The sequence below is a fragment of the Aquila chrysaetos genome, chromosome 14 (assembly GCF_900496995.4).
Source record: "Aquila chrysaetos chrysaetos chromosome 14, bAquChr1.4, whole genome shotgun sequence".
NCBI classification, from domain to species: domain Eukaryota; kingdom Metazoa; phylum Chordata; class Aves; order Accipitriformes; family Accipitridae; genus Aquila; species Aquila chrysaetos.
In genome coordinates this window covers 18,510,452-18,534,656 of record NC_044017.1, presented here as the reverse complement: position 1 = coordinate 18,534,656, position 24,205 = coordinate 18,510,452, and the positions used below count along the sequence as shown (strand labels likewise).

The 24,205-nt window shown below is 36.4% G+C and overlaps 1 protein-coding gene across 5 annotated transcripts in view; it reads left to right on the top strand.

The window, feature by feature from the left end:
• Positions 1-24,205, top strand: part of PIBF1 (progesterone immunomodulatory binding factor 1) — a 123,225-nt gene that overhangs the window by 13,414 nt on the left and 85,606 nt on the right. For all 5 annotated transcript variants that reach the window (XM_030036442.2, XM_041128694.1, XM_030036443.2 and 2 more), the window contains 5 exons: positions 6,958-7,091; positions 9,132-9,240; positions 14,055-14,236; positions 18,862-18,987; positions 23,038-23,136. In XM_030036442.2, coding sequence (XP_029892302.1) covers positions 6,958-7,091; positions 9,132-9,240; positions 14,055-14,236; positions 18,862-18,987; positions 23,038-23,136 — 650 coding nt within the window. The remainder of the gene's footprint in view (positions 1-6,957; positions 7,092-9,131; positions 9,241-14,054; positions 14,237-18,861; positions 18,988-23,037; positions 23,137-24,205) is intronic.

The window sequence follows — 24,205 nt, the reverse complement described above, 5'->3', positions numbered from 1 at the left end:
CTGCAGATAATTAAGGCTTTTCCTAATGAGTTTCAACATCTTTTTTTTTCCTCATTGTAGAACATGGAAAAGAATGAAAATATATGTTTAGCGCCAATCTTTCTATTCGCTACTAATGGCTTGGGGGAGGAGGATTTTTGCTGGCTTTTCTGGTTTTTCATGGCTGACAGACTAGGTTTGAGTATGTTTTATACATGTAGATATTCACCCAGAAATAAAGTCATGAGAAATATGAGAGAATTAAGTATAGAGTCATAGGAAAGTCTGTCTAGCCAACAAAGAATTGAAAAAGTTTGAAGGAAAATCCAAACTTGTCTAATAGGTTAAGCCAACTCTAGGAAAATTTAAATGTGCAATGAATTCATCAAATAAGACAACCATTGCCTAACATCAGCTATGTTATTTTGTGTCAGGATGGCTCTAGTCCTTTAATTTGGTCAAAGGAAATGAGTGCTAATTTTAATGTCTTGTTTTGGAGTGTGAGCTTAAGACGCTTAGATTATTTTGTTTTCTCTGCTCACAAGCCTTTATATACTGTTTTGTGAGAAAGCGAAGCAGCACAGTTCTATTCTCTGAACGCTATTACGATGAGCCAATATGGTTGAGTATCGGTTATATAAAATCAGGTCTTCAAAGCCACTAAATCTTTTTTTGCTACATGCTGCCATTTTTTTTTTTTTTTTTTTTTTCTGCTGGGTGGGGGAACCCACCAAACAAAACTCATTGTTGGCACAACAGACCTAGCCTAGCACAAAAGTGAGTGCAGTGGCCTGGTATTGTGGCCTCTCGGGCAACAGCCAACTGAGTTTATAAACATCTAACCATACCAGCTAGGAAGCTTGGTTCTGTAAAAACTGAATTGTCGTTGTGGCCTTGTAGAAACTAATTTTCTAAGACTTGACAAACCCACATGTTCTTTTTTTTATCTCTGGGCAATTAATTAATTAATTTGTATTAGAAAAACTTCTATTTCTGACCTCAGGGCATAAAAGACATCTTTCAAATGTTTGTCACCTGTATTTGTGCTCTAAGTATATGAAATTATATTTTGTTTGTTCAGAAGAGGCAGAAGGTCCTAAGTGTGTATCAGCCTCTGTTAGCACTCATTTAATTCTTAGTGTGCTGAGGAGTAAGACCACTAAAACTCTAGAACTTGGTAACGAAGTTCTCTTGTGGATTGTGTGTTGCTGCTTTGAGTTAGCGCTTAATCAAAGCCTGCTGAATCTGTAAGGCAGACCCGGTAGGGTGGGGAGCTGCTTCTGACAACTGGTAGCAAAGAACAGTGTGTGAAGACTTACTTCTAGCACTGGAACATAATCTGATAAACACAGCTAGTGTCAAAAGATCTTTGTCACTAATTTCTGTTTTTAAAGTGGTCAGTATAAGTGGTTCTGCAGTTAATGGCTCTCTGTACACAATTGTTGCATCTGTGGTTTAGACCAGTGCAGCTCCTCTGATTCTAGGTGCAGCAGCAACAGACTGGGGGGAGGCGGTGGAACAGGTAAAAGCGGTGTTCCTGTGTTGCACTGGTGACTAATCTGTTACCAAATGTATAGTACAGACTTGTTTCAGTCCTTTTACAGTGCTCAGTACTTCAAGTACAGATAACGTTGGCACCCACCATCTTTGGAGGTGCAGATAAAGAAAGTCCAACTATAATGTTGTATTACCAGGAGCTTCCCAGAAACAAAACCAGTTTCTGATGTGTGTGTTCCCATGCTGAACATCAGTGTACTATTTTCAGAGTTGTTTGCTTCCAAAGTGGTTAGAACCTTCCCTCAAACAGATGTAATTTACTACTTGCGTGTTTCTTTTAAGGCTAGGAGAGAGTCTGAGAATGAAATTCTGCTTTTCTTCATAGCTTTAGAAGATTTAAGTATTGCTTTCTTCTTCTGGCTATGACTTTCTTGGCAATGTTTTCCTGGAATTTGGTCTTGATAGAGTTTTATCAGGGCTTCCTTTCTCTAGTTATTTTTTTTTTCTGTAAAGTTGCCTTCAGGACGTGCAATCAAATTTATAGTATGACAGTTACTTAAAAGCTATGGTTAGCTTAAAGACAAAGCTGGGTGTATGCAGGACAAAGATCTCTTCTAAGACCTCGTCTCTGAATCAGGATTAGTAGCTGTCAGGTTTTGCTAGACATACCTAACAATTTTCTCTGTGATAATGTTTCCCAGCTGGAGGAAGAACGTTTCTATTGTCTTCAAAGAATGAACTAAGTTACTGCACTCAAAGGATCAGTTGGCACTAGATGTATCTGAATGTTGTAAAATTGAGGCTACTGTTGCTACTCCAGAAGGACTGCGTTCCGTAAGATTTCTTCTGAAGTTTGCACATCCGTAATTAAAGACTGCACTCGAGAACCCTTTCCCAGCCCCCTGACACAAATTCTTTCAAGCAGTGCTTTGATTACTTGGTCTTCACGTCTCTCTCTAGAAGGGACTGATGAGGCCTCAGTCTTAGGTGAGATGTGCCTTCTTTCCTTCGTTATTGTTAATATTTATCTTGTTCAGGAAAAAAGCTGTAAAGAAAAATATTCTACCAATAACTATTAGCTTGGGGCAGCAGTTTAACATTTCCAAGACTCAAGAAAACTTACATATCTATGGAAGTTCCCTTTTCTATCCAATGCCTTTCTACCTCTTTTGATATAGCTATGGCTCGTACAGACTGCTAGTTGTTGTTCAGAAGTACCAAATGGCTTAATTCTAGTCTCTAAGGCAATGATCTCAAGGATCCTTTTCACCTGAGAACATTTCACTGAAGTCAGCTTTTATTCCCCCCATTTTCTTTTGCAACAGAGGCACTTATGCCAAAGCTTTTCTTTCTTACCTTTCTTGTAGAACTTCCCTATTTTGGAAGTAGCTCAACATTTTTGTTTATAATTTTTAGTGGCAGATAGTGCCCCAGCTACAGTCCTTGGCAGATTACCAATTTCATAACAACATACTAGAAGAGATGTCTTATCCAGTTATGCATAACTTCTTCCTGACATATGGGCCGTTGTATTCAAATAAATAATGTATCGACCAATAATTTTTGAATGCATGCTGTCTAAACAGATTGAAGCAAAATGTCAACTTTACTAAGTAGCAGCACCTCATCCAAATAACATGAGGGAACTGGTTTTCACATAGCAATAGTATAGTAGCTTTACATTTGCCTAGGGCCTTAAGGTACCTTAGGATATGAACAGAAAGTGTTTGCTTGTGTAAGTGATCCTTCAGAGATGAAGTTCTTTTAAATAAGCTTTTTAAAAGCAGGATCACTTTCTTCCACAGGCTTATCTGTGGACGGTGTGAAGAAGTCATGCTGCTTCTGCTTGATTGGCTGATTAATCTTTTCCCTGCATTTCTTTTGTTTATCTTCTTATCCCCAAAGGCTTTTTGAAGGATCAACTAATCCCTACCATGTATTACTTCTCACTAACTTTGTTCAAAAAGTATGTCACCTGGTTTTTGTACTTGGAATTTAGAGGTATCCATTTCAGTGACTGCTATAAGCTGCTATTCATTCCAGATGGAGGATAACAGTGAAGCTTAATATCATAAAACTGAGGTCTGTCATTAGACCTTTAGTTTCTCTACCAGTTTGGGTTTTAAATAGTGCAGATCAGGCAAGTTCCGAATCTTCTTGCTTGAAATATCTATCTGTTGACAGTGTTTGTAAACCAAATGGAAGTGCTTCTTGGTAGAGCCTGCATCACATGCCCTGTAGAAACCACCTGTACTGGTTAATACTGGGTCTCTTGGACAGCTCTGTTAACAATTTTTTTAGGCAATGTTTGCCCACCCATCTTGCACAGGACAGGTTGGTTTGTTTTAACCACCTCATCTGTGCGAGGTGCTACTCTCTGCAGTAGCAAAAATTAGTGAGAAGCTATGCTATGCATTGTTGGCAGGATCATCACAGTCACGTTCCATGTGAGGAAGTACTGTTTGTCCTTTAATTTTTTTTTTTTAAGGTTTGTGGGCTTACTTAAGTTATTTCTATTTATTGGTGTTGTTTCCAGGACCTCATTCATGTCCTTGGAAGTGCTCTATATCTTGTTCCTTTTAAAAGCCCCTTTTTTGCTTCAGCAGGACAAAGCTGTTCATCAAGACTTCCAAGCTATCTGTTGAAGATAAATTGAAAGATAAAGCTGTTCTTCTGCAGAGATCTTAAAATCTGTTCAGGGTATATGGACATTGCTACAAACGAAATTAACTTCATCACATGCGAAGCAAGGCTGCTTCTTTCTAAGCACAGGCAGCTTGATTATATGTCTTTAAGATGTATTGCTGTATAAGTCCAGAAGCTTGTGTATCTGCTACCTGGAGATATGCATACCATATAGGGGTTTTGTGTGTTAGCCTATAGACTGTTTATTAACTTGCCTTGTTGCATTTCCTCCTGTGATTAAAATACAACTTTAACATCTAAAAGATTAGATATTTGGAAAATAGTGACCTATGCAGTAGAATTAGTATTTCTTCAAGAATTAGGTAATTCTTTAAAAACAAAACAAAACAAAACCCCTTTCCTTAATTATCTGTTTAACAATTTGATACTTTAGGTATGTCTTAGTATCACTTTTCAAAAGTAGAATTTAATTTCCTTCCCCTTCACTGGAGTTATTGTTAAATGACATTAACAACTAATCTGTTAAATAAAATTCAAAACCTAGTTTAGGTCTTGGGTATTACAACGAACTAATTTTGTAGATACTTAACTGTTCTGTAAATGGCTGCTTTAGAGCTGTTTGTGACAAATTTGTCCGGAGGTTAACCAGTTTAGTTTTATACTTTTGGTAGTTGTCTTCTAGCTGCTGAATATGTAATAATGTAGGAGCTTCAATAGCCCACTCTGTAAAGGGCATATGAGTTCCAGCATGGTATTAGCAGCAGAATGGCAGAGGATCTCCACAGACGAATTGTATCCGAACTTAATCTTTCAATTTGCACTTAAAAGTGCCCCTACCACCATTTCCTATTGCAAGATGAGTCATGTTTGCACTGTATAACAGGGTACTTGCACCTGTATGTTACATATTTGAAACTCTAGCTAACTTGTAGACAACACCTTTAAAAACATCTGAAAGAGGCTTTACCATTATAATTCCATCTTTATAAATGATGGCATGTTAATTGGTTTAAGAAGAAAGTGTTCTGTAGTGTTAACTTGCTTAATGTATTTCCATTAATTAGGGTAAACATAAAAATAAGCCATATATACCAGTATGTTAGGACGAATAACAATTGTGTCTTTAGATGACATGTTCTTAATGATATAACATCCAAAATCCTCATGAAAACTTTCTCAGTGTTGTGATTTTGTGATTGTGATCTAATGTCATTTTAATGCAAGTGAAAATTACTAGATTTGTGAAATATAAAACAAAAAATTCTTATTTATCAGCAGAATAGTTACAATGAGTTTAGTAGCTCAGGGACCTTTTCTGTAGTGTCTTACAAGTATTTAGGTGTGTTTTTTCAAGAAGGCATTCTGTCAGTCTTTCAGTTTATGGTGCCTGTGAATTTGGTCAGAGTGTTCTTTGTGTCTTTCCATCCCTATCCTAGAGTATTATCTTTGTGTTCATTCTTCCTAGGAAGCTGTATTTAGGAGTCATCCACTCCATATATGCTGTTGTCCTAAACTTTTCTTATCTGTTAAAAACTTGCTAGACAAGGTTACTATCCTCTCTTATAACTGTATAAAGCATAGCTTTCAGTTTATTTTTAAAATTATACACTCATACAATGTCCCTCACTGCAAAATAAATTTTAATTCGCAGTAGCTAAATGGTTAGTTGAGTAATCGCATCTCAAGGCGGTCATTTGGTGTTTTCACCTTCAGTGAATAATATTGTGATGTCCATTTGGTATAACCAGATGGAGTTATTGTTTATCAAGCATCCATTATCAAGCTTGCCATGTATCAACCATAGCAGAAAACAGAAGTCAGCTGTATTCTCAGAAACAGAATTTGGAAAAAAATCTAGATGCCCAGGGGGTATTCTCAAATTTTTAACAAGCAACTCTTTTTCCTGTCCATCAGTTTTCCCTAGTATAGGTGGATGAGCATTATTTTTTGGTTGTTTTTGTGAAGAAATTACTAAGTAGTACAGCATTTAGGACAAGCAAGTAAGGTAAGTTTGTGAAAATAAATAGCTACTTTATAGAAAAATCTGAGAAATGGAGTCTAGATTGGAGATGAAAGTACAAAAGTCTGCTGTTCCCATGGGGGGTGGGAGGGAAGAGTATGATGATTAGGAAATCCTGTTTATTTTCAAAAGGAATAACCAGTGTTTTAAAAGACATGCCTTCTGTGTGTTTTCTTGCTTTAGTCCCTTTTTTCTAGTTCCCATAGTAGGCTTTCAAAGTATACGAAGAAGAAAAAGAAGGGAAAATGAAAGTTAACACTGATAGACCATAAAATAAGCACCTTTTTTCTTCTTTTCTTTTTCTTACTTCCTCCACCAAAGCTTTGGATGATATGCTTAAGCAAAGTTACCAGATACAATTTGGGAGTACCTGGCTGGCATTTTTCATATAATGACAGAAGTTGCAAAACTTTCTAAATGACTAATCCTCTTTTTTTTCAAATGGACCAGCAAGCATCATCACAAGGAAACTTGTTTGAAAATGTTGTAAAGGTGGTGTGACTTTTGTGCTCCTATTATAGGTTTATAGACCACCAGCTGTACATATGAGGGTTACTGGTCTTGGAGTTTGTGCTAATGGACAAATGTGTTAGAAAAAATAGGTACATTAATCAACTACTTAGAATAAGATAAAAATAAGTTGAGTATCAATATAGCTGGTTAATTTGTGATGTGTGCTAATTTTCTCAATGCTGAGACAAATGAATATACTACCAACTGAATATTCATGAGAGGTCTTTACAAAACTTAGTCAATGATTGCTTTAAGTAAATATCAGTGTAGCTGTGATCATTTCAAAATGTCTTACCTTCTAGAGCTATGAAGACGAGAGCAGGAATCGGTCAGAGCTTGAGGTTAGATGCCAGCGTTTAGCACTGGAACTGGCTGATACCAAGCAGATGATTCAGCGAGGTGATTACAGACAAGAGAACTATGATAAAGTAAAATGGTATGTATCTCTATAGTTCAAGTGTTCTACTAACATACAAATGTTAATAGATAAGCTTCAGCCTTGATTGACTAAGGTTTTTCATTTGATTTTTGGCTCACGCACACAACAGATATTTATCCTTACCTCAATCCACTAATGGTTCAATTATCTCCTGCAGTATATTGCAGTCATAAGATGAACAACATTTTGAAATCTGTTGCATCAAATTATCTTCCTAAAAGTTTATATTTAGGGATTTACTGTGTTTTCAGAAGAGCCTGTTAGTCTCATTGCTGCTAAAGAAGTGGGAGCTGTTGATGCCAAGCATCTTAGAACAGCTACTCTTTTTTTTTTTTTTTTCCTAGTTTAAAAGCAATGACCTAACAAAAGGCCCTGTGCTCTACTGTGTGGTGCCTACACAGTGAATTAAGAGGGTAGGACCTTGGGAGTTAATATTTACAACTTAAGATATCCTTGTAACCATAAATTTGAAAGGGCTGTTACGAGAACTCTTTGTCAAAGAATTTTAGGATTACCATAGTGTATTGGTTTAACTGCAGGAAGTTCTAGTGTCTCTCTTCATTTTTAAAATACAGATTTTACAGTTCTAGCCTATGCTTTGAATGCCCATCTTGTAAATAACAATTGCAAAATAGTGAAAATGGACTTCTTGTAAATACACTCATAGACGTATACTTCACAGCCCAGCTCCCAAATGGCTTTTTCAGTGTGTTTGCAAGTACAAGAAATCTGGCCTTTTGGCACATCTGTTGGGGAATGGATTGAAATATGGGGATTATGAATAGAAAACACCATGTCAGCTCCTTAGTTGTTCATGCTGAATGAACTCGGGCACAGTTACTGACACAAATGACTTTGCCACTAAGACATTTGAAGGAGAGTCTGTCTTCTGGATAACTGTTCACAGTTATGTGTACTAAAACAACCTTGGAATCTACCTGGAAGCTTGTTGCAAATAGGATGGATTGATGCTATGGTTTGCTTCCCGTGTGCAACTGCATCTTAATAAGTGGATCGTAATAACGTTCATGTGAATGGCCCCAGTGTTTAACAGTGTACATTTAAAATAGTCTTGAGTTTAAAAAGGCATGAATGAACGTGCCAAAACTATATTTGAGAGAGTAGGTTGTATTCATCCGGGTAGGCACAGATGAAGGGGAAGGGAGAACACTGTTGGCATGACCGCATGAGGATATTTGGGAGCATTGCAGGAGTTAATCACTTCCAGGCTCGTTTCTGCCTTTAAAAATGCTATGTCAAATCTTCTAGTTACAAGTTGTCTCACTTTTAAAGCTATGCTATGCTTAATATAAAACTGGTTAGCTTTTTTCCAAGCTGCAAGATCATACTGGCTCATTCATTTCACTATTCTGACAGGGTCAGATAGAGTGGAGACATAGAGCTGCTGCTTTGTGTGTATGGAAAGCACTATTATTCAGGACACCAACATAATTTTTGCAGCTGTGTCATGTATATTTTACACATGAGAAAAGTAGTACAACCCCCTCTGGTATCAAGGGACAGTATACAAGGGAGAGTAGCAACTGAGAACAAGTATAGATTGCTTTGTGTTTGATTAGGAAGATGGGAATGAAGTGGCTTTACTTTTTCATCAGAGTTCAACGTCTGCAAAAGGTTCAAAAGAATGTCATGGGAAATAGCATCAAAAGCTTGATAAAGCTAAAAGGATAGACAAGGGTCCTTGCAGCTCATTGCTAAGAGGAGAAATGGATAGCCCAAAGTTACACTGAAGAAGAATAATCAGAGGAGAATGAAATAATTTAGGATAGCAATTCAGGATTATTGTATTATAATTTAAGATTATTTTTTAAATACTTAGAAGTGAAAATTCTTTCGTATAATAAGATACTGTTGTAGGTGTTAATAACTTAAAAAGGTAAGATTATCACTAATTGCCCTATGAGTGACTGGAAGAAGTCAGTGTCATGAACTGGAAGAAGGATGAGAAATTACAAATGCACATGAATCTTGTTCATTACACTTTATGCATCTAATAGTTTCACTTTATTTTAACAGTGAACGTGATGTATTTGAACATGAATTGTCAGAACTCAGAAGAAAATATGAAATATTAGAGGTGTCAAACAAAGCACAAGCTAAAGAAAGAAATGACTTATCAAAAGAGGTAAACGTAAAGTTCTTATTTCAGTAATTGGTAATCTTGGTAATTCATCTTGGTAATTTGATTCTTTGTCTAATCAAGTCTGTCAGGATCACCTGTAGGATCATGGAATAATTTAGATTAGAATGGTCCTCAGGAGACCAGCTGGTCCAACCCTCCCATGCAGTGCAGAGCCAGCTTAGGTCAGGTTGCTTAGGGCTTTGTCAAGTTTTGAGTATCTCCAAGGATGGAGATTTCCACAGCCTTTCTGGACAATCTGTTCCAGTGTTTGTCCACCCTCTTTGTGAAAAAGTTTTTGTAAAATCTAATTAGAGTTGTTGCAGCTTTTTTCTGTTGCCTCTTGTCCTGTCATTATGCACTTCCAAGAGTTTGGCTCTTGCTATGCATTCCAATTGGATAGGTGAAGATAACAAGATTTTTCCCTACCCAGACTTCTCTTCTGAAGGCTGAAAAAAAAACTCCATTTCTTTCAACCCCTTGTACATGCGGTGCAGTCCATGACCGTCTTGGTGGAGCTCTTTTGGTCTTGCTCCAGTATGTTAACGTATGTCTTTATGAGGAACTTGGAATGGTAAATACAGTCTCACAAGTACTGAACACAGGATTATAATAATTTTCTTCAACTTATTGTCTGCATTGTTGCTAATACAGCCTAGTAGGCACTTGGCCTTCTTCGCTGTCAGGGCACACTTCTGGCTCATGTTTAGTTTGTTCAGCTGGTGTTTGCCTATCCAATCCATATTTTGCCAGTTTTCCCATAGAGGTGTTATGGGAGATGGCTGAAAGCCATGCAAAAATTCAAATAAATGACATGGACAGCTGTCTTCTTATCCATAAAGCCAACTTTCTTGTCAGGTTTGCTAGGCACAGTTTGGCCTTGGTAAATCCATGCTAGTTGTTTCCAGTCACCTTTTCCTCCATATGCATGGATATGGCTTCCAGGAAGATTTGCCTCATAATCTTTGCAGGGACTGAGATTAGATTTACCAACCCAGAGTTCCCTGGCCCTTCCTCCTTGAAGGTGAATTCTGCTCATCAGAAGCCTTGCTTGCTTGCTATGATCTTTCAAACAGCTGGCCAACCTCACAGCAACATTGGCTATCTCCCTCAACATTAGTCAAGTGCTTTCCATTTTTCCCTGGGCATTATGTACATGCCATTTTCCTAGGTCTCTATCTTAGTCTTCCTTTGCTTCAGCCTTCCAAATTCTGCCAATAAGCTCAGGAACCTGAGAGGCCCAAGGGCAAAATTTACCCATGAAAGCTGAATGCTGTGAGTATGCTCTCTTTCTCAAAAGGTGCAGAACTAGTTATAACTTGCTTTAGATCTTTTTGATCAATAGTGACAGTAGGGCAGAGCTACTATACGGCTTATGTTTTGTTGTATATGTTTTTTCTATACATCAATAGAATACAAAGGTTTTCTTCTTTGTGACTGTCTAGTAAAATAATGGTACAGTTGCCTGAAGTTTCCTTTAGTTTGCCTTTACAGAAGTTAGTTCTGTGTCAGGAATAGAGAGACTGCTGTTCCAGACCTCCTCTTTCTATGATACTGCATGTTGACAAGAGGAATTCCAGTGCTGTTTCTCTTCTGGGCAGGACTATCTACTAGGATGATGGACTGTTTTTCTCTAACATGTCTCCATTAGTCTTTGAAAGTCTTTCTGCTGGGAAAATGAATAAATGCCTCTTCAGGCACAGAGGGCTTCTCATCTTTGTTAGGGTCCCAGTGAGTTCTGATCCAGTTAGTTCAGTCACTTCACTCAGATCTCAGTCATTGCTGTTCTGGTAGCACTAGTATTGCACAGGGGAATGTGGTTCTGCTGCTCTAAAGACATTTTAAGAGCCAGAAGCCTGTCAGGTCAAGAGAAATTTCCCTTGCTGCTTCTCTTTATGGTAATTTATTCATCCAAGAGTCATGAATTCTGTTCAGTGATGGCTCCCTTACTGGGCATGTATGATAACTTTTGGGTCAAGGGACTCAGAGAAACATATGTAGAGAATGTTTCCAAGTCCACTGCCTTGGTCTATAGGACTTTTGATGGTTTATACCAGTACAAGCTTCCATTACTCAGTATCCATTTTCACTATTTCTGCATCTAAATTGTTCATAGCAAGAATTGCTTCACTGAACCGGCATGATTAATTATTCACCTTAAGTAAGCTAGTTAGGATAGAAGCACCCAAAACTATTGGAATCACATATTTCCCTTCATTGGATGTAGGTGTAACTTTGCAACAGCTTTTGGGGAGGGAGAAGAGGCTTTTACTGAACCTCAAGAAAGAAACTTTTTCAGTTGATATCATCATTGACTATTATCAGATGGTTTGTAGCTCAGTGCAACTTTGATGCAAAAATAAGACTATTTTTTAAGCTGTGTTCCTGTATAGAGATCTTTACAGGAAACACCAAAAGGAATAGAGAAATAATTGATTGGCTGTTCTGAATTAATTTGCAAATTTACTTTTTAATGCAATATGAAAGGGGCACTGCATGAGAAGGTTGTTCTTGACTTCTGTACAGGTCCAGGCAAGAATCAAATGGAGGATCTTTGCGTGCTAACACTTTGGCAGCTGAGTAAATGAGACCAATTATGCCTGAGAGAATTCAGGGGAGATTGTGTTCCTTAGTGTCTCTGTACAAGTGTTACAGATAAAACAGTGGCTATAACTACCACTTTAAAGATAGTATTCCTCTGCCTAATTTTATAAGGAGCGATAGAGATTCTCCGAAACTCTAGGGAAGAAACTGAGTTTCTGTTAGAAAGTAACTCTTATATTCTCTTTTACATCAGTCTGAAGGCTTTGTTAGGCTGTTTATTCATCAGTGTTCTAGCATTGTAAGAGGACATCAAAATGCAGGTTTGTTCTCAGCATATAACAATGGCCAAAAAAGTATTGTCACATACATCAAGTTTGTATGTATGCATCAAGTACTGCAGTGTAGCAGCAACAATGGCTTTTTTTTTTTTTTTGTTAACTCTATACTAAATTCATAGACTCATAGGATCATTTAGGTTGGAAAAGACCTTCAAGATCAAGTCCAACCATCATCCATGCCCACTAAACCATGTTGTGGAGTACCCCGTCTACTCGCTTTTTTAATACCTCAGGGATGGTGACTCAACTACTTCCCTGGGCAGCCTATTCCAATGTCTGACAACCCTCTCAGTAAAGAAATTTTTCCTAATATGCAACCTAAATCTGCCTTGTTGCAACTTGAGGCCATTTCCTCTCGTCCTATCTCCAGCCACCTGACAGAAGAGACCAGCACCCACCTCACTACAACCCCCCTTCAGGTAGTTGTAGAGAGCGATAAGGTCTCCCCTCAGCCTCCTCTTCTCTAGACTAAACAGCCCGAGCTCCCTCAGCTGCTCCTCATAAGACTTATTAATCTGAGAGGCAATAAAAGTAGCAGTATAAACTAAAATACCACTTCAGACTATGTCATTACTTGAATCTCCTGGAAGGTCCATAGTGGGTTTTGTGTATGCTGATATAGTATCACAAGTTCTGGACTGGAAGAGCATACAGTTGTAAGCGTTCACACAGCATTTATTCCAGGGGAGGAGGAGTTGGAGGGGGGTAGTATATCCTAGATTTCTTTCTTCACGTAGTAATCCATGATGTCTGTGTTCACTGTGGATATACGTATAACCTGTTACTTGGAGAAAGAGAGGACAGTTGTGGTTTTTTTCTTAAATAAGTATAGGACAGGCATTAATACCTCACCCTCTGTGGCGCTCAGCAAGTGGGCAGATGGAGAGAAGCATGCCTCTAAGAGCATTTTTTCTTTTTTGTATGAATTTTCAGCTGTTTAACTAGTTGTTCTTTGTCTTTGATTCAAGTATCTCCCTTAAGTAACCTTTAGTTCTTTTATGACTCAGGAAGGGTGAATTCTATCTAAAACATGTACATGATGTCTTTATAGCTTTGGGGGACATATTTCTGATAAGCTATTAATTTATCATTCTTTGAACTTGGCATGTGACATCCTCAGGAACTTTAAACAGTAAAATTATTTAAGGTGATAAAAATATGTTTTGGTATCATGAGTAAGGAGTTGGGCCACTCTGCACCAGCGCCATTATGCTCTGTGGCTGTTCTCTGACAATGTTCACCTCAAGTAGATGGAGACTACTCTCTCCTGCACCACTTTCTTCTTGGAGGAGTAAAGATTTGGTGATTGGAAAGGCCATTACAGAGACTCACAAGATATTCATGTTTCTGTTTTGGCATCAGTTCAGCCTTCTGTAGCAACACCATGCTAAATGAAAGTCAAAACAAGGCGTGCATAACCCTCTTTGCCCTTGGTGCTGGCCTGAAACATTACCTTGTCCACAACAATCATGATATACTTCAGCCCCAGAACTACCAGTTTCACCATTTCTTTAAGGAGCAATAACAACTCTGGTGCCCTTAAACTTTTCACTTCTGTTTCTGAGAATGTTGTAGCCAGTATGATGACAGATTGGCACCAGGACTTGACGTCAGCATTTCTGACTTAGTACTATTCAGTACTATCACTATTCAATACTTCAGTACTATTTAGATACTGAGGTAGATTAAGGGACACTTTACCTCTGTTTCAGGTGCCAACTACCAGAAATAAGTAATTGAAACTCATAAAATTATAATTTTATTGAAGTCTTTTTTCAGTATAAAGCTTCGCCAACTTATGTTAAACGTAAGCGTAGAGTTTTTTCGTTCAGGTAACTTCACAGAAGAGAGTTAAAATGAAATCGTAAATATGTGTACATAGGTTAAATACTTACCTTGAAGTTCATGTTAAAGTGTTCTTTTTAATGCCTTTTATAGCTGGCAACCATACAACAATCTCTCAGTTTGTTGCAAAAAGATAAAGATTATCTTAATCGCCAGAACATGGAGCTTAGTGTTCGCTGTGCACATGAAGAAGATCGTCTTGAAAGACTTCAGATTCAGCTAGAGGATGCCAAAAAAGCTAGGGAAGAAATGTATGAAAAATATGTTACGTCCAGGTAAGTTACTGTGTGTTCACTTCTATCAATAGACAAGTTATTGAACTATATTCCTTTGTTTCTTGCACAAATCCTGTTTAATTAAAAATAATTTTAACTTTCAGAAAGCTAGTCCATATTTGTGTAACTAGAAACAGAACACTTTTGTTGAGTCTCAATGTGTATCAGCAAATTATTATTTTTTTTTTTTAAACCTTTGATATAAGACCATAGTAGTGAAGACATCAGCATTGAAAGTTTATGGCAACTGTTCTCTTAGGTGTATACAGAAATTTATGGAGGTAACTATAATTAATTACAAAAGAGAGAAAAACTCTTTGAAGTGCATATGTTACATATCTTACTCCCTACCCACCCACCCCAAATGACCTTTATTAAAAACAGGAGCATCTGAAAGACAATCTGAACGATTATTGCAGAATAAAATAAATATATTTAATTTTCACAAATGTTTAAAATAGGACATCGCATGTTTCTTATCAACTATTAGAGCTATCAGTCTTTCATATCTCAAGTTTGAATACAGATTCTCTAAATGTTGCCTTGAGAATTAGATTGATCACTGTATGCTAGCCAGAGTGGTAAATAGTGTCAAATCCTGATGTTACTTGAATTGGTATACATATATATATGACATGTTGAATAGGAAACACTACGCTATTCAGATACATATCTTGCTACATATGTAATGCTCTACAACAAAATTTCATAGAATCATAGAATATCTCAAGCTGGAAGGGACCCATAAGGAGCATCGAGTCCACCTCTCTGCTCCTTGCAGGACTACCTAAAAGTAAATCATATGACTAAAAGCGTTGTCCAATTTCAAACCACATTTAGATTTTTCTAATTCAGAATTCAAGGTTATCCGGTTCATGTTATTTCCCTACATTTAGATGCCAAAAAATATAATTTCAATATATATTCCCAAAATAACATCAAGTATTTGCCTGTATGTACTTCACTAATGAACATAAACCTATTTTTTTGGTTAGTACTGTCCTTAAAAAAAAAAAAAAACCAGCTGTGGATTGAATGAATAAGCTTAGAGTATGAAGTAGGTTCAGCTTCTCTTCAGCTGCTTCCTTTGGTTTGAATCAAGAAGATGGAGCTGCAAACAGCATCTATGAATTTTGTGTCCTTGTATAACTACCATGAAGTGTGCTAATATGACTCTCCTGTAATACAACTAAAAGACAAATTGTTATCTAAATGGAAATAATAATATAGAGTTCTAGCCCATATCAGCAGTGTTTTTAATGCTGTTTTTCCTTTCAATGCAGTCACTTAAACTTCTTTTTAATTTGTTCTATGTGTGTATATCTCAGAACTATGTTCACCTGAAACTTTGCATTTTAAATAACTTTTTAAGACTTGTTTTTACATGGGGTTTTAAAGACGTAGGTCTGAGCAGTCTTTCTCTACAAATGTGCTTTTAAACAGTGACTCCTGTAGCTAGATTCCTATTTCTAGAAAACCACTGTGAAATCCATATCCTGTAATAATGATATAGAGGCACTTTTACAGAGCTGTCTCCATTTGGGGAACCCAGAAAGAGACATACGTAGCTTGCTTCTACCACAGTTTGGGATATGGTGCAAGCCTGCTTCACTGTCTGCTGGAATATCAGAGGTCTCTCTCTTCTGCATTTTGATACCAGCTAAAGAGAAATTCTGTGACTCTTACTTTGCTGTTAGAGGTCTTGATACTGTCATTGGGATTCTGTACTGTTACCAAATCTCTCTCTTGACATCATTGGTATTGGTGACTCTCTTCATTATGATAATTTTCATAGGACAGATATTAACTGTAATGAATAATGCAGGTATGTCTGCTCTCCTCTAGTGACCATTATTGTCTTTTGCAGCGATAATATAGCATAGCAGAGAAGACAGTGTAGTATATTGAGCAGCATGTGTAGGACTGCACTGCAGCTTGGGCAGCCTAGGTTTTATTCAAGGTTCCACTGCTGACCTGCTGATGAACTTTGAATAAGTCATTTCATAATGTAAAAATGTAATGTAAAATGTACAAATGTTCATGTAAGGTTTCTTTTGTAAAATGGAGGTAATGGTATCCTTTTGTAAAGTGCTTTAAAACCTGCACATGATCTGCAATATTGCAGAAGCTGTTCCTTCTTTATATTTTCTCACATACATGTACAGGAATCCTGTCTATTCAGCAATTTAAACCATCCATCTCTCAGGTCAAGTATGTACGGTATTAGGTTTCTTATAGAGACCTCTACAGAATCCAGTTTTTTTGTTAGGTAAATTAGAGGGATATAAAAGTAGAGCAGGAGAAAACTATACCAACTAATGGACACTCTACAGTCCTCAGTGCTACCTGGAGGTGACATCAGTTTGGGTAATAAGCTTCTATTTGCTACCTTTTGAAGAATTTGAGGCTTTTTAATGCTTGCTTCACATCTGGATCTCTTTTGGTTGCTGTAGTTCAGGAATGAAGATGATGAAAACAAACCCAAGTATCTAATTTTAGGAATAAAGAATAATTCACTTTCTGGTCGCCATCAGCACTGCTGGCACTGGGGTACTGCAGTTAGGAAATTACACACTTTAGCAAACTGAGGCCTTAACTTTCCAATTAAAAAGGCACACTTCAAAATAGGTTGAGATTGTGGCAAGATGAATGGCGGCAGCTCCTAGCTACAGTTCTTGGGAATCTACGTGTAAGCACAGACCAACACAAAAGATTTCCCTTTATATGTTTTAATCTTAAAACACAATCCATAGTTGCATTGAGATGCTTAGAACATTTAGTTTATTTGCAGTATAAAGCCTTATGAATAATAGGCCTGGAAAGAAGTTCATTAAAGCCTGCAGCCTGAAGAAGACAAAACAACTTGATAAGGCAAAAACATTTTTAATTACTGCTCAAGCAAAAGACTGTAACAGTAGGTCAGGAATAAAAATCACAAATGATGGTTCTTTGCTTCAGCAACAATTCATTTGCTGTTTATTAAAAGGCATTGGCAGGGCAGTCAAGCTGTATACTCGGAATATGCCTTTTACTATACCATTTGTTTATTTTAGTCATCATAAAGATAAGTGTCACTTTGAACTGTCTTCTGGTGCCATCACTGTGGGTGTTCAAGACTTTTCCAAATTGCTCTAATTTTTTCAGTGAACCTTCCTGACTTTTAGCAGTCTTGCCATGGGAAAGAACATGTAATTTCTGCAGTGACAGCAGTTTCTTTTTGGCACGTAGTAATGGTAATAGCAAATTATCCAAGTACCAAGAAAAGGGTAATGCTTATTGATTATGAACATCAGAATTGTATCCTGAGGTCCTGATTGTCAGCATTTTTTTTTTTTTTCCTACATATGAAGCCACATAACGTGTAAAGAACACAAGAAGTTTATAATGGGGACCTTACATTCCAGTACTGTGTTTTGTTTGTTCTTGGTTTTTTTTATTATTATAAACTTCTTCATTGTATCAAAGATCTTCATAAAGTATTTTGCTGTAGTGTGGTGCAGTTGAGGAAGGAGAGGAGATAAATTTACTTTTACCTTGTAGGGTCAACTGAAATTCAGTGTCTCAATAAAAAGAAAACAGGAAAACCTGGACAGCAAGCATTCTGACATTTAAATATTTTGGGCCTTTTAGTTAATGTGAAGGAGGTTTTGGCCAGCTGAGGTGCTAATTTCTAAAGGTTACAAGCTATCACACAATTGGAAGTTGGAAGAAATCTAAAACCTTTTACAGTTGTAAATGCACATTTCTTCATAAACATGTACCTTCTAGCAGTTCCTCATTGCTGATGGATTATTCTTGAACATTAACTAGGTGCTATAAAATTTTAACATTCCTTAGCTGTTAAGTACTTACAACATAAGCCTTTTTTTGTAGTTTTGTAGGAGAAATTCTTTATGGGATTCCCTACAATCTGTCATGGGCTTCCAAAGTTACAAAAAGATGTCAATATTACTCTGAAATGAAACTCTCATCCTGGAATCTTCTGATATCTGCTTCTTAAAAACTTAAGTGTGTATTTTAATTAATTTATGTCACACTGACAGAATAAATTCCTGAATCTTGGATTTTTTCGACTTCACAAATGTCTACAGCATGTAATCTTCAATGTTTCTTGTGATGTTTTTTTCCCCATATGAGGTGCAAATAGTACACAACAAAGTCTTGGAGTAGCGTGGCAGTATTGCAAGTTAGCAAGTTGATCAACTCTTACTCAGTGATGAAGAAGCTAGAAAACTTTGGAAAGTGAGGAATTTTTTTTTTTAAGTGGTTAATTAATGGAAACAAACACTCATATAGAGGCTGACAAAGAATTTCTGGAAGAATGTTAAGCATAATGTTGTATGATTAATCAATGTTGAATTACTTTAAAAAACTTCTAAACGTATGCAGAAAGCTTTTATTTATTCCCAACTAAATAATATTTATTCCTGATTGATTTTCACTCAGTTTGCATAACAACATAGGCTAATATTTATTTCAAGCAATTTGGGAGGAAAATGAGTAAGAATTAAAATGTAAAGTCAAGAAGTGCTGTGCTCTACCTGTATAGCTGTACCTGAAGTTTTGATATTTTGGCCAGTGCAATTAATTTTAAATTCCCATGTTGTGTGTTTGTTTACTTACAGAGACCACTATAAAACAGAATATGAAAAGAGACTGCATGAAGAGTTGGAACAAATAAGGTTGAAAACAAATCAAGAAATTGAGCAACTACGAAGCACTTCAAAAGAGATGTATGAACGTGAAAACAGGTAGATAAGTTGCAGGCAATAACCTAATTAGGGCAAAACTGACAAAATATTTTGTGCTTAGGTATAATCCCAGTTGACTGGCTCTTTGAGAAATAATCAAAATGTGAGAATTTAAGTTCAATTATAAAAGTGAGGAGAATCCTGTAAAAACTAAAATGAAATTATACAGTAAATATATGGTGTTTTAATTGTTATTAAATGATGGACATTGGACATCCAATGTTGTCAATGAAAAGTATTATTAAAATTCATGTTCTAGATAAACATCAGTGGTTTGAAGTTTGTTCAGATGTACAGTGTTAGTTAATACAAAATGTGTTGGTTTACCTGTTATGCTATACGGGTAATCTTGAAACTGTGCCAGGAAACCAGGAGAAAAAGTGTTGATGCAGAAAGTAAAGCAGAAAAAATGAGGGAAACCAATAAGACTTATGCCTTCTAAAATAAATCAATTTGAGATTGTTTACAGCATTATGATTCAAAAAAGCATTTATTTCCTGTAAATTATTATAAAATCCTCTTTTGAAGAAGATCCTAGTCCTGCAAAGACCTGCATATCGAATTTTGTATGTGTGTCATCTTGTTGAATTCCGTGGGATTAGATGCAGAATTAGGCACATACATAAGCCTTTAGGGATCTAAGGATTTGGACTTTTGGATTTCTTTTTGAGCTTGTTTTTTGCCCTTTTTATCCCTTTAAAATGGGAAGAGTGCTTAATAATTCATTATAACTTCATTGTAGATGTCCTGAAAGTGTCTTGTGTGGAGAAGGAAATGACTGTAGTTAAAAGATATTTGTGGCATCAGCATCTGTTCCTCTAATAGGTAGTTTTGTTACTGCTCAGAAGAGTGAAAAAAGAACATGACTCCTGCTGTCTGTCTTCCAGTCAACTGGAAGGTTCTAATTAAAAAAAATTACATCATTGTATAGTTTTGCAAGTGTGAGTAAAATATATACACACAGACATATACATCCACACCACTTCCTGTATGCAAATCTATTTTGAATTACAAAGTATGAATTTAAACCTCCACTGTTCATGGAGCTTTGACAAGGGGCTGTATATCATTGAGAAAGCTACTGAAAGATATTTCATTTGTATCTGGAACCGATTTACAGAAGTTTTGTTCCTCATTTTGAAATAATTAGTTCTGAAGTGTAAATCCCTTAGATTTGACTTCATGTTTTGCAAAAAAAGGATTTATAGCGTATGCTATTTCTGTAAAATACTAAAAAATTCCACCATAAGACAGTGCTTCCCAGTCTGAGGTGCCCCTCATTGGCGAGACAAATGGAACCCCAAATTGTGAGCAAAGCAGTTTGCAATGGATTTGTGTGATGTGGTGAGATGCTGATTGTGACTGAAAATAAAGCTAAGGTGCTGGTTTCATCTTCAGGCTCAAAGCATAGAATGGTACTACAGCTAAGCTAATCTAATACTCAGTTGCTCTTACTCCTTACCACTTTGCCAAGCCTGATGTTTCCCTTGAATTTATTGGCACTTATTTTACACTTGGCTGAGTCAGTTCAAGAAGCTAAAATGGGGGGTGAGGGGAGGATGGGACAGGCAGGGACAACCAATAAAAAAGTGATGCTTTCATTCTTAATTTATTTGAGATCAGTTTCACTTGTTTGGTTGTAGTAAGCATTGGCTCTATTTGCATTAGCAAGAATGAGTGAATTTGCAGGGCATGTGAATGTCTGCATGAGGTTTGACTTTGGATTAGCTGTAGTATGTTCCCATAGATCAAACACAACTTAGTATTTTTGAGCATGTTAGATGCTCTCCCTGAGCAGATCTTCTGACTTGGTTAAATCTGACTGGAATCCAGTTTGTGCACTCTAGAATAGTTTAGGGCTGTGAACTGAAGTGCAACAAATGGCAGTTGCTGAGAGGTTTATTTCAAAAGCTAATATATGTGCCTCTGTGCTTCTCCTTCCCCTCCCCTGCCCTCATCCCACCTTTTTTCCCCATACCTGTTCATGAATCTGTAGGTAGTATCTCTGTCCTATTTTAGAAGGGTACTTTCACTTGTATGATAGGCTTGCTAGATACCTGATGGTCCGTATGGCCTGTGCATGCAGCTGTCAGATAGGTTCTTTACCTCATTTAAAATCTCAATCACACCATCTGAAAACTGGCAGCATCGCTAGTGTGTTTCCTAGCTCTGTTCAAAATATTTCAACAGAAGGTACATTGCATCTGTGATTGTCATCTTGTTGGTTGAGTAGTACCTCACTTGTGTCCTTTTTCCTTCTATTGCATTTTCAGTTGATTAGCTGTTCAGTTAAGCAAAATAGTTTATTCTCTAAATGAGTCGCTGTGTATTTCCTACCATTTAATTTTTATCCCACTTCTGTTACTCTAGTCTTAAGAATACAACATTGTACTCCTACTCTGAGACATAGTATGCTTGATCTTAATGCTGTTAACAAAATTAATTACCATGTTCTTATATTTTGGTATCAGTCAATTTTAAAGAATCTACTCTCAAGATCAGTCCCTGAATTTCATTGGTAAATTCTGTAGCCCAGTAACTCAATTTTTAAAGAAAATTTTGTTGTCTTTCTCTCATAGCCAGTTAACTGTTACATAATTCTGATGTTCATTCTTCATGAGTAACTATTTCCTATTCATATGAACTACTTTGAGTTCAGAAAAGTGCCATTGATAACATTTTCTTAGCCTAGAAAATAGTCTTTCATCCAAAAATGATACACCATTAGTGTGGCTAAAATGACCTAGGATAACATTTACATGGGCTTAATAATTTTCCATTTACTTCTATATCTTGACTTTTCTTCAAAATTTGCCTGAGACCATAATTTCACTTTGCTTTAAGTCAGAAAGTTCCTGTGGGAGAGGGGGGAAGAAACAACTTCAGTGGGAAGAGCTTGGTTGCATCTACATTAACAGTTTAGTTCAGATGAAGAATGTGGTTTTGAAGTGAAATCCCCTAGTCATTGCTGCTTGCCACATTTTTGCTTGCCTAACAGTTTGTGCTTGAATTTGTGGTATTGTGTTCACATTTGTAGCACATGAACAGGATTCCTTTTAGATGAAACGAAGTTGAAAGGAGTCTCTAATATATTCCAAATGCTAGTGAGCATTCAAGTTGCAGGAGCAAACCAGGAGTAGAGTAAAATCCTCGAAAACAGTCATAACATAGGTGTCTGGTCCTCAGCAACCACTGTTTGCTTTGCAAATTGGCTGTTACTGTGTTGCACTAAATAATGGAGATACAGCTTATAAGCACTATCTAAGCAGTACTTCCACTTGGTACAGTTTATTGCAATGTTATGCTACAGGCAGAGTACAGATTAACAGACTATTAATACCTGTATAATTTTTTAACACAAATACTATATGTATTATTCTTCATATCATACTATTCTCATTTGTGTCAGTGAAATAATAATGAGGTAGCTTGCAAGTGTTGACTGATTCTTGGTTAAAAAATTGAAAAAGTATAGATTGTTTACAATAAAATGTTTGTATTATTTTATGGTTCTGTGCAGATCAAAAATGATGCCAGCAATAGAAGCCAGAAGGAGACACCAATGATATGCAGTAACCTATATATCAGAGTAACTATCCAATTAGTTGTATGTGGAAGGAGGATTTTTATGCCTAGCTAATCTATTCCTGCTCTATCATAAAAGTTGTGAATCATCTCAACTAGGACGACAGCATTTCCCTAGTTATTAGTGAAGTACCAAGCAAAATTATTAGAATTTATTTAATTCCTACAAAAAATAAGTAATCTATAGTTGAAGTATTCTAGAATTATTCATATATTTCTACATATAAATAGGTGGCTTGATCATTGTTTTTAGAATTTCAGAACTGGAACTTTGCTGGTATATATGAAAATAATCTGAAGTAAAGCCTCTGTAATGAATAGGCATATAGACAGACAGACCCCTCTATCATTCTGTGAGAATTGAAGAAGGTAGTATTGAAGTTAAGATCAGTCAGTAGTAATCCATCAAGCAAACCAGTCTTTTTCCTAACAGATTCTTGACAGAATAACTTTTGTTTCCTTCAGAAATTTGAGAGAAGCGAGAGATAATGCTGTCGCTGAAAAAGAAAGAGCAGTTACTGCTGAAAAGGATGCTTTAAGAAAATATGATCAACTCTTAGAACAGTAAGTATCTTTTAAAAAGCATATAAAAAAATTATAGTTATACCTTTAGATATCTAAGGAGCTTTAGGTAGGAGAAATGACTGCTTTGGCTTTCTGCTTATAAAGAATAAATTGAATTAGAAACATTTTATTTAAATGAAGTTACAGATTTAATTCTAGTAGTAATTTTTTTTCCATTACCAGTGCAGTAACAATATGAAAGTTTGATTATTCTTCTACAATCCTGTAAAGAAGAGCAAACATAATTATGCTTCTCATGGCAAGAATGTGGATTTCATACTGTACAGTGGCAGTGGTCAAACTCTGAACCTGTTCTGTTGGGGTTTTTTTTCTTTAGTTGAAAGTAGAAAATTATCTTGTATGATGACTTCAATTAATAGTTTTTGTAAAGTGTGGCTAGAGAGCAGTAGTCATGAACAGTTACGCTTGCTACATGCTTCTTTTTGTACTGCTATCTCTTCCCAGTCTTTCATATTCTATGTTTAAAATATAGTGTCTGTACAAACGTACAATTCTGTTCATATGGAGAAGGAAACTGGTTGATTTTTCTGCCTGGTTACAAGCAGTCTTACTATCCTGTTCTACAGCACCTTGTCTTCACTTTTTGTGAATTTACAATATTAGCTATAGTAAATTATGAGGTCATTTAAAACTATGGACAGTAATCAAAGCTGTTCAGGGTAAGTTTGTTATGTGTCCTTAATTTTGGACCTGATTAATTGTTTAATCCAAATCTTTTTTTCTAAAATGAAAAGTCAGTTCATTAACCAACTGTGCTACCTAGTCATCTACTCAAAGTACTGCATGTGAACTTTTTTTGCTTGGAATTGTTTTTAATTACAAGTAGTAATCTATTAAAATGTTAACTTAAGCATAGGCACAAATTAATTAAAGCTTTTAATTTTTATGTATAACTCCTAAATTGCAGTGGTGATATTACTGAAGAAATAGCGTTGCCTAAGGACTGAAAAAATGTCATTGCTAACTAGTGGTGTGAAACAATAGGGGTAGTTATAGAGTAAATAAACGAGATGGGTCAGAGGACTTGATATCCATGCTGAGTTTCAGG